Below are 11236 nucleotides of genomic sequence, written 5' to 3' on the forward strand. Positions count from 1 at the left end.
GTGGCCAGAGCTTCCCATGCCCACTTTGTACACACTTACTTAATATATGAATTACACTCAAGGTCTTCCATTCCCTGATTTTAACCTACCCTGTTTCTTTGGCTGCAAAAGGAGAGGATTTGAGGTGATCACCACTAAGATTCCTTCTAAATAGATCTAATTAATGGTTTTATTTTTGCACAGAGTTATTTCACATTGTTCTCCATTATGCAATGTATATAGTTCAACAAAACTGGACCGGGCTCTTTTGCTAAATGCTAAATCACTCAACATACTGGCCCTTATGGTTTTTTGCTCCTAAAATCCTATCACCCAAATTTCTTCTCCTGTTCACAGAAATGCTAATTGCTTCCCAAAGCTCAGCTCCAAAGCCCCTTCTTCCATTGAAGTTTTGCCATCCCCACCCTCACAAAAACAGAATCACTCTATAACCTTTGTAACATAGGATTTGTACCTCTCAAAGTACGGTCTTTGCTGTTACTACTGACCTTCGGGACTTCTCCACCACTAGGTCCTCTTACTCGCTCTGTATCTTTTCCGAACATTAAGAATCCTTTTCACAGACATGTGAAGTGAGGCACATGATCCACTGGTGCCTATAACGGGGTACACAACACCGTCCTTTGTGCCGCCATTCCTTTGCTGCTTGGAATCCCTTTCCTTTTCTCTTTCCCATATGCCCTAAACATTAATCTCATCCTTTCTAGGGAAAATAAAGACACTAACATATTGAGTGTGTGGGGTGCAATATTCTGTGCTGGGTATTTTATCTTTCTAGAGCCCATTTGCCAAAATATATCAATAGTCTTGGTATTCTCTGACCTGTTGATTCTTTTGATGAATTTTTATCCTTTATAGAGAGGTACAGAACAACTTCTAATCTCTAGACCAAACAGCAGGGGATTGGTTAAATAAATCATGGTATGCTTACATGATCAAATACAATGTAGCTATGAAAAATCATGGTATAGTGCAAGTTTTCCCAAGTGGCAATACTGGCCTTTGGGGATGGGTATTTCTTTGCAGTGAGAGTCTGTCCTGTGTGCTATAGGAAGTTAGCAGCCTTCCTGGCCTCTACCAACTAGATGTCCTCAGTGGTGATGATAAAAATGTTTTCAGACATAAATGCCCCCTGAAGTCATGGTGGCAGACAAAAATTACTCCAGATGGAAAACCATGCTTTAAAGTAGTCTAATGCACAGAATAGGCATAATACACTAAGTAGAAAATGTAGCTATAAAACATACAGTCAGTATGACTACATTATTTAAAAAAATACAAAACAAAAAGATCAGTATGGGGGCACCTGGGTGGTTCAGTTGGTTAAGCAACTGCCTTCAGCTCAGGTCATGGTCCCAGAGTCCTGCGATCAAGTCCCACACTGGGCTCCCAGCTCCATGGGGAGTCTGCTTCACCCTCTGACCTCCCCTCTCATGCTCTCTCTCACTTTCTCTCTCTCTCTCTCTCTCAAAATAAATAAATAAAAATCTTAAAAAAAAAAAATAAAAAGATGAGTGTGTGTCTGTGCACACGTGTTTGTGTGTCAGAAAGAGAAAGAGCGCTTAACTAAAAGAAGGTTATTTTCTCCAAAAATGCTCTGAAAGTGAAGGAAAACACTTGTTATATTTCTATATTACAAAATGTTGCCCAGAAGTCAATCTCCTTGTCAAGCTATCCTACCCCTCAAAGATCATTCTGCAAAAGCTGAGAACTCACAGAGCTAGAGCATTCTGCTGGGGTGGGACCTCATGCATAACACTGTTCAGTAGTCAAGAGAAAGATAAGTGAAGTTCAATTTGCATTCCAGTTTACATAGTAATTAGCTACATCCACTACCATACATATTTGCTTTCTGCTTTCTCTAGAAAAATAAATGTGTGAGATTGTTCTAGATTTGAAAAAAAAATTTTTTAAGATTTTATTTATTTACTTGACAGACAGAGATCACAAATAGGCAGAGAGGCGGGGTGGGGCAGGCTCCCAACTGAGCAGAGAGCCCAATGCGGGGCTCAATCCCAGGACCCTGGGATCATGACCCAAGCCAAAGGCAGAGGCTTCAACCCACTGAACCACCCAGGCACCCCAGATCTGAAATTTTTTGAATGGAGTCTTAACCACTGGAGTTAAGTGTCAAGTGTAATAACATATTTAGATAAAATTCAAGTAAGCTATTTTCTGTTCAAATTCTACACTTAATGGAACTTGATTGAAATAGAAATATCCAAAAAAAGTATTTATGATATACCTGTGTTCTGCAATTCTGTGAAGTTTAGCAATGTGGGTCAATGAAGAGATATATCCCCTGGATTGCATAGGAAAATAAGCTAACACAGTATGCTGTTCGCTGTTGTGCCCCTGTATGCAGGCACATGGTAGAAGCTCCCATGTATTTAATGAATGAATGAATGCTACACATATGCTAATTCTGGGTGAGGCATCTACATATACAGTACCTCACTGACCTCCATACCCAAACAATTCTATGATGTAGGTATTGATATTCCTATTCTACAAATGGAAAAACTGAGGCCTTAAATGCTAACAGAAACACAGATGTGAGTATCTAAAATAACTTTATATTAAATCTGAACTTTTACTTTCCTTTTTTGTATGGGACTTAACAATCAACAGTGCTACAAAACCCACCAATAAGCTTTTAAGGTTAGCTTTCTTATAAAGCCTCAGAATATGGTAACATTGCAGAGAGACATTCCACAGCCATCTATACATCTTTATGTCTCCAGGGACCATAAACTATACAACGCTAGAGGTCGGCCTCAAGCAAGGACAGCTGCGTCTCTAGGAAGAAGAAGGAGGAGGTAAGTGAGCAGAGAGAGAGTGAGAGCACAGAAGCAAGAGCGGAGAGCAAGAAGAGAAGGAGAAGGAGCAGAAGGGGAAGGGTAAAGGCAGGCCAGAAGTCCGAACACTAGCACATTTCTCTGCAAGGTGGAGAGGAGCACAAGCCTGGTGAGTGCTATCAGTCCAGTCACCCAGACGTGAGAAAACAAAAGTGGGGCCTTTCCTCATCCTCAACACTTCAGCCTATGCAATCCACCAACCCAAATTCTGATCATGTACACCAAAACAAAACAGAATGAAAGGAAACACACTGTATATTTAGAGGCTGTCAACAGATTTCTTTAGACCAAATACTTCTTAAATCAAGTTTAACTCCTACTGAAAGACTAAAAGGACAAGGTCTATTCATTCAAATACTGGTAAATGGATCTTCTTGTACAAGGGAACTATCTTAAAAAATAGCTTTGTCAAAATACTGCCAGAAATACTTTTAAGAAACCCTAAAGTTAAAAAAAATAAAAAAGCCTAGCTATGCTGTTTAAGTTATTTGATATAGGAAAACTGGAGCTCGAACAGTTAATACAGAAATGAAACACATGTAGGTAAAGTTCTTCGAAACCCAAATCCACATATCTGAGGTAGGGCTTCCCAGTTTTCAAGGCACTTATACAATCTTCTCTAGTCCTTGCATTATAGCCTTATGAAGTAAGTAGGAAATATGTCATTATTTTATTTTGAAGAGACAGGCTCAAAGAGCTAAGTAATTTTTGAATAAGTTCCAAACCACTGAAGGGTAGAATGAAAACTCAAAATTAGGGCTTTAGGCTTTTTGATACATACTCTTCTAATTTTCCACTTTGAAAATAGTGAAAAAGACACTTGTGAACCCAGGAACTGGTATTTCTTTAAACCATGATCTAAACTGCCATATAGCTATCTGAATCATAGTTAATATTCTTAGGTTTATGGTGTAAGTTTGTAAGAAGACTAAATACTTAAGGATAAGTAAGTTCAAGTCATCCTTAATTTGTGAATGTTACTTATGAAGAGAGAACAATGGAGGACAGAAGGAGGAAAAGCAAGAGGAGGCCAAGGCTTCCCTTAGCTAGGACACTCAGAAAGTATTCAATGAGAAATGGAGCCCCAGAATAGCTGAGTTTCTGACATCTTTAACTCTAACTTTCAAAAGGGCCTAGAATTTTATCTGTACTGCATGATCCTCAACCTATTTACTTCAGATATTTTGTGTGAAGTCTTTCAAAGGACTGAATTTCTTACAAAGAGCTTCAGAAATGCTTTAGAAAGTATGACAGCTAGTCCGAGCCACTCTTCTAAAAAATTCCTTTAAAATTTCCTACCACTTTTAAATCTGTTTAGAGGACTTGGGAATATGCCCGTTTCAAAAATCTTATTTCAGCTGACAGTGCAAGGGCTTTTTTTCAATGAAACAGATTTTCATGTTCTCTTGTTTTACCACAGTTTGGTCTGACTCAGACTTTTCTCTATTGCCTATCCCAGCATTTCCCAAGATGTGTACTGAGGACCACAGTCATTAATAAGCATTAATGTAAATAGGCAAAAATGAAGAAAATCTTAACACTGTATAAAAAAGCCCCCCATCTTGAAAAGTCACAGTGGACATTAGCATATTAAATGCTCTAAGAAATTTTGTACTAAAGAAAAATACTTATTTTTGCTTGGTCTATCTCATCACATTTATTTGATTTGTGCCCACTATAAAAAAAAATCTTGAAATATCGAGTTGGGTACACTACGTCATTTTCGATGAAACCCAACTCAGTATAAGTCACACAATGTAAAGCCCAGTATATATTTTATTGATACATATATGATGTCATGTTAATCTTATTGAACAATACTTCTTTGAAGGAAGGGTATTAACATTACTTACACTGAGAGAATTATTGATTAGCTTATTTTGTTTTTGAAGGAGCTTCCTGGCCAATTAAAAACTCCAATCAAAGGAGTTAAGGCCTAGACTGACTACATATTTTTGAACATTGAAATGCGGAGCGAACACCAGTTTAATACCTTTTATCTTTAAATGCTAATTTCTCCAACTGGCTTCTCCAAATTATATCATCCTCTGTTTTATTGAAGAACATCAGCTTCACTTTCCTTAAAAGAAAAAACAACAACAACTCAAAAAGAACTATTTTGATTACATTTAAGATACACATGAATGGAAAAGTCTTAACATAAAGTGGCATGAAATGTTTTCTTTAATGCCGATTAGGTAACCAAAAGTATCCAAAATAAAAGAATCAAGTTAGTAAAACAGCTAGGACTGGAGGACATAGGGTAAGAAATGATAAATTAGGGAATGAGCATATATCCATTAAGGTCCACTGAGTAATTAATTTAGAAGACCTTATACTAATCTAACAGCCTCACAAAGGATAGTAATTAAAAAGATAAAATTACATACCTGAGACTGGGTATGTTAGTCAAAGCATAATTCAGTATTTTAGCCATTGGTGTGAAGCCTGTTCCAGCTGCCAATAAAAAGAGATCTTCTAATTCTTGGAACTGGGATGTTTTAAAATTGCCCTCAGGATTGCTTACAGAAACAGAATCTCCTAAACAATGAAATATAAACTAAATCAGAAAAAAAAAAATCAGGGAAACTGAAGTTAAGCTAGTTGCATTTTGAACTCTGATGAGTAAAAGTGTGAAAGCATAACTTTCAGACTATTAATCTTAAGTCTTTTAAAATGTGTAAGGAGTTTTGAGAATACTCATTAATGTCCCCAAGTATACTTGGATTATATCATTCTAACCAAATTAATAATGCTCATTTCCCATCATTATTTTCCCAAACCATCTGGAGTATCTAATTTACAAACTACTGACAAGCATTTAAATATAATTTGTTATCAGAAAATTGATTGCTAAACTAAACTATAAGCACCTCAAAAGCAAAGTCCAAGTATACCTGCCTTGTACACTACAAGGTGGAGAATATATACTCAACTATTTTCATATTGATTCTTAGCCAGAGCAATAAAGCTAGGAGAGAAAATTGAAATAGAAATGTGTTCTATAGTCATACTTCAGTAAACGTGCTAACTTCACCTCCATCAAATCTTTGAAAAGACCTATTGATTAGAAAAACTCTTCTGAATTTAATGCCTATAAAAACAAAGGCCAGAGACCATACTTAGAGCATGCTACTTCACAATCTAGAATAAGAATATTCAAGAAAAATTATTTGCAGTGAATTTGATATAATCACTATGTACCACTCATATAAGAGAACTGCCTTTAGGAGATTTCAGAAATTTACAATGTAATTTTAAAAATAAAAAAAAAAGCAAAACATTTAAAAAACATTTTAAAAATTTCAAATACTTTTCTCCCCCTGCCCGCAATGGTCATAAATCTTCCTTCTTGTCCATAGCAGGATAGTAAGAATCCTGCAGTAACTGATGAATTAAGTATTATAAAGGCTCCCTGTTCTAGTTTAAAAGGACCGTTAAGATCAGAATATCTTCAGGAAAAGGTCAGTCGGTTTTTTACTAAAGATGCCTCAAAGAATGATGCTAGCTTGAGAACTTCTGTGAGCACGCCAGTCCTCCCAATGTCAGAAAACTGATTAGACTCAGGCAAGGGGCCCGATTTTAATCAAGTTCACAAGATATTAAAGTAAACCTGCCAGAACAGTGACTGATTTATGGAAGGCTCTCTGCACCCAGCGACCTGAACCCTACACACCCTAACCAGGGCATCTCATTCCCAGAAGCAGGGCATTTGAAGAGCCAAAATCATCATTAAAGGGTTGCTTGGTGAAATGGAATTGAAACAAAGAAGTGGATAATTTCATAGGGGAGCTCATTTAGGCCGTGATGAAGCTTCGTGAGTGATCACTACCCTCTAAGTGGCACAAGTATTTGTGCTATGTCTAGCTCCCCTGGATGAAGCTGAAAAAACCACTGATCTTGTTCTTTGGGCTTTCCCTTTCCACACTCTAGGCTAATTCTCCACCCTGCTCTGTTTACACAGTCTCTATAATTAGGATATAATAACACGGGTTCACTTTCCACAGGCTGTGTTACAGTCATGTGTCCATCTACCACAAGAGGAGAGTCAGTTTCACTAGATTTGCAGGCATTCCAAGATTCTTTAGACTCACATTTGACTTATGTAATCAAAGAGGACTAATCACACCCACTATGTAAAGACTGGCTTAACTTTCACAACACAACAGATTTTCTTTATTTCCAAATTTTAGTGAGCTACTTCACTGGTACCTCGATGTTACTGGTAATGTTGTGTTAGAAACAAGAAGAGCACTTTTACTATTAAACAAAAGGCAGTGAATAGCTGCAGATGTAGGGGCGCCTGGGTGGCTCAGTGGATTAGGCCACTGCCTAATGGTCATGATCTCAGTGTCCTGGGATCGAGCCCCACATCGGGCTCTCTGCTCAGCAGGGAGCCTGTTTCCCCCTCTGTCTCTGCCTGCCTCTCTGCCTACTTGTGATCTCTCTCTCTGTCAAATAAAATAAATAAAATCTTTAAAAAAAAACGTTGCAGATGCAGAAAAAGGAACAGAAAAAGGAACAGGGGGTCTTGAAATCTTACTAGATTTCATGATAGTCTTTTTTATTAATTCTTTCAAAGTACATTTATTCAGAGTCTATTATGTGCCAATTGCCATGCTAGGTATAGGAACTACAAAGACAAGTTAAGACAATCTTTACCCTCAAATCCAAAGTTCTGTAAAGAAGAAATTTTATTTTTTCTTATCCTGGAGCTATGAACACAGTGTTAGTTACTGAGGGGTTCAGGAGAAAGGAGGCTTCATAAAGGACGTGATATTTTGTTTGGGTCTTTAAAGAAAAGGCTACCCAACAGGTAGAGGAAGGGGTGATAGGCATCCTATGTGAGGCACCTGCATGTATCTATGAATGAGGACAATGAACTTGTGGAACTCTGAGTAACATTCACATGAGTAGTTACGGCAAGAGATGAAGCTGGACAGATCATGAAAGTCTGGGCTGAGAGATCATGATGTGCAGAGGACTTCATCAGTCAAGTTGTGAACACTCGTGAGAAGCTTCAAAGCTGGAGAGCAACCTGATTAAATCTATCCTCAGGGCAGTTGGGAAAGGCAGACAAACAGAAAGAGAAAGATACCATTGAAGGCAACTGAGAGAGAACAGTTATAGGTCATGAGAGAAATGATGAAGTGTTGATCTGAGAGGGTGGCAGAAGGGATAGAAAAGAGAGAGTAAAAAGTCACTGTGAGGTGGACTCCTTAGAACTTAGTGGTGGACTGGACTTTGGAGGGAGAAAATGGGAGCCTGCAGACTGGGCTAAGGATGATCCAGTTATACTGAAGAATGCGGGAATACGAATAGGTTGGTGGGATAAAGAGAACATGACTTTGGTCATAGACATGTTGAGTTTCACTATTTCATGGACTCCCACATGGAGGTAACTAGAGGACAGTGTAACACGTGATCCAATCTAGAATTCAAATGAGGTTTAAAAAAGAATACTAACCAATCTGAAGATGATCAAGCTCTGGTGTGAAGAGTCCATCAGGATAGACTTTGATCAAAAAGTAGATGTATTTATTGTTGAGAAGAACTGGTTCCTTGAACTCTGAGAGTAAGAAATCAGATACAGGTGTATATGGCTTCACAATTTCAGTACCTAGAAAAAGTTATGACAAAGAAATTCAATTCTAAAAATCTCAAAAGCTCTGAATAAAGATGAAACATAACTGATTTTATGATGCTATCAGTACATACTTAATCTAATGTGTATATAATTCTATATATATTATAAGTGTGTGTGTGTGTGTGAAATGTGTATTTCAGCCTAAGCACACTGAAATAATTTACACAAATCAATACTTTACCCATCATATAAACACTGTATATTTATTAAGCGGGGTATAAGATGATAGGGGTTTATGGTAATAAACTTAGACAACCATCTGTTCTATCAGGATATAAACTTTGTAACGGGCTATGAATAAAAAGGCATCAAAAGTTTTCATTGTAAACAATGTAAACTACAGACTCACATAATAACTTTGATTATGCACCAAATTATAATAATGGTTACTGATGGCCACAGTGATCATTTGGGTTGAGAAAGGGAAGAATTTCACTTTTTGCTTTATATATTTTGAATCGTTTTAATATTTTAATACACAATATGTTACTTTGGCAACTGAAGGAAAAAGATATTAATACAACTACCTCTAAGAATATAATATTAAAAAAAACAGGGTAATTTTAATAAGAATTCATGTTATATTTTAGCTAGCCAAATTCCACACAAAGAGGAATCATCACACATTGAAAAGACCATTTTTTTACATGACTCCTTGACATATATAGAATTAATCTATGTGTAAATTCTAATCCATCGACAGTAACTGTGCTGGGGAGCATACCAGCTATGAAATGACATCCTGGTACTGGTGATGATGACAGGAGGAACGTCCTAGCGCCATGGTAATATGGTGTACCGACCAAGTCAGCTAGACTGACTGAGACTGATGTGAGAATGTGAACTTCTGCAGCTCCAAAAGGCCAAGAAAACGTTAGACGTGGTTAAGGGCATTTAAAACAAGTACATAAGGTAACTTCAGGATGAAAATGGGGGGAAAATTTCCCAGTGAAATCTTTACAGAGCTTCTTATCGCAAGGGCATGTGTAAGGAAATCATTTATAATCATCCACTCATTTTCAATTTCACAGATTCAACTCCATAAGTGACCCAAGCAGACATGGTTACTAAGAGATACTGGCATGTTTTTCTAGTAGTTTCCCCCCACAGGACCACTGGGCACTGCCTCACCTCTTCCCTTGAGGGTTCTGTGAGGAATATATCCCAGTGCTGATGGAACCCTCTCTCCCTGACTAGCAGCAGTGTCTTTGTTCTCCACATTGCATGGTGTGGCTATGGCTCCAACACATTGGAATGTTGCATTTACAAATCTAGAATTGGGCTATCACTCAATCAGCTGCCAGAAACACGTATTAATAACCTAAGCGGTTATCTCCTAAAAGATTAGTACTGATTTGGAACTGCTTATCAATAAAGAAAATGTTTCCCCAAAGCCTCTATTTACCTTACCTGTAATAGTTAGCTTGAGGTAAACATGTTGCCCAGTTGGCACCTGGAGATGAGCACTTGGTGGTAGCATCAAGCAGAAGAGCTTCGTATCATGAGTAACACCTTCCTTGGAAATTAACTGGCACTTTCTATAGTACAAACCTAGAAAGCGATTCATTTTCTCTTATTGATGAATAAATTAAGTAAGAAGTAACACTAGACCCACTAAGTGACAGCCCAGACAGATTCAGCTTCTATGCTTTTGCAAGCTTGAATTTCACTAAAATGCCTATGTACTTTGAAAATTCATCAGGGGTCTGAAAATCTTACAGTTGGAATTTCATTTTATTTCCTGAGATATCTATTTTCTAAAACCTGTCAAAACTTCAGTAGGTTGAAAAACAAACTCTACTGAGTCTTATTTGCTCATGTTTAATTACAGCATATTATAAGCATTATATTCTAAGAAATTAAAACCTAACTTATTTCTTCATAAATTCACTTTTTACATAATTTCATCTTTTAAGCCTCATGTTCACAGTTACATAAATATATTACATATGTAAAAAATATTTGATAATCAACAAACTTACATTCTAAAGTCTTTTCTTACAGAGTGGTCTTGAAATTTAAGTATTTAACATTTAACAATATTAAGATTATTAAATTTAGAAATACTTCTTTGATAAATCCAGGAAAAATAAACAGTCTATTTCTCTATGTTTGTGTATGAATTATAGAACAATTTAACTGTCAAGAAATGATTAAAATTAAAAAATGAACTTTTATGTTTAAGGGTGTACATTCCCAAGACCTGAAAAATTAATTTTTTAAAAGATTTTATTAATTTGAGAGAGGAAGAGCACACAGACAGAGAGGGAGAGGAAAAAGCAGACTCCCCACTGAGCAGGGAGCCCGATGTGGGGCTCGACCCCAAGACCCTGAGATCATAACCCAAGCTGACGCCCCATGGACTGAGCCACACAGACATACCTACTTGGAAAATTAAGTGAAAAATGAAAATTCCCAATCTGTGCTACTAATATACATATAAACAAAAAGGAACAAAGTGTTTCTATAAATACTGAAAATACTTGAAATTAATATCCCAAGCACAGGAAATATATACTATTTTTATACAGAGTAAAATAATACCATTTAGGTTACAAGAACTTGTTATAGAAATTCTGAAAGCATTAATAGTTTCATACAGAACTCCTGTAGACCTAAAGAGCATGCCAGACTACACTGATAATATTGGTTTGTTTTATTATTTCCTCTCTTATAAAACAGCATTTATAGAGATGGAAACAGATTAACTCTGATAATGTATTTCTTTTCT

The 11236-nt window shown here is 36.8% G+C and overlaps 1 protein-coding gene across 4 annotated transcripts in view; it reads right to left on the bottom strand.

The window, feature by feature from the left end:
* Nucleotides 1-11236, bottom strand: part of LOC309864823 (cytochrome b5 reductase 4) — a 93145-nt gene that overhangs the window by 11711 nt on the left and 70198 nt on the right. For all 4 annotated transcript variants that reach the window (XM_082730692.1, XM_082730691.1, XM_082730690.1 and 1 more), the window contains 4 exons: nucleotides 9916-10056; nucleotides 8326-8478; nucleotides 5249-5399; nucleotides 4852-4938 (listed from right to left, as the gene is read on the bottom strand). In XM_082730692.1, the coding sequence (XP_082586818.1) occupies nucleotides 4852-4938; nucleotides 5249-5399; nucleotides 8326-8478; nucleotides 9916-10056 (532 nt within the window). The remainder of the gene's footprint in view (nucleotides 1-4851; nucleotides 4939-5248; nucleotides 5400-8325; nucleotides 8479-9915; nucleotides 10057-11236) is intronic.

The sequence above is a fragment of the Mustela nivalis genome, assembly GCF_964662115.1.
Source record: "Mustela nivalis genome assembly, chromosome: 5".
NCBI lineage: Eukaryota > Metazoa > Chordata > Mammalia > Carnivora > Mustelidae > Mustela > Mustela nivalis.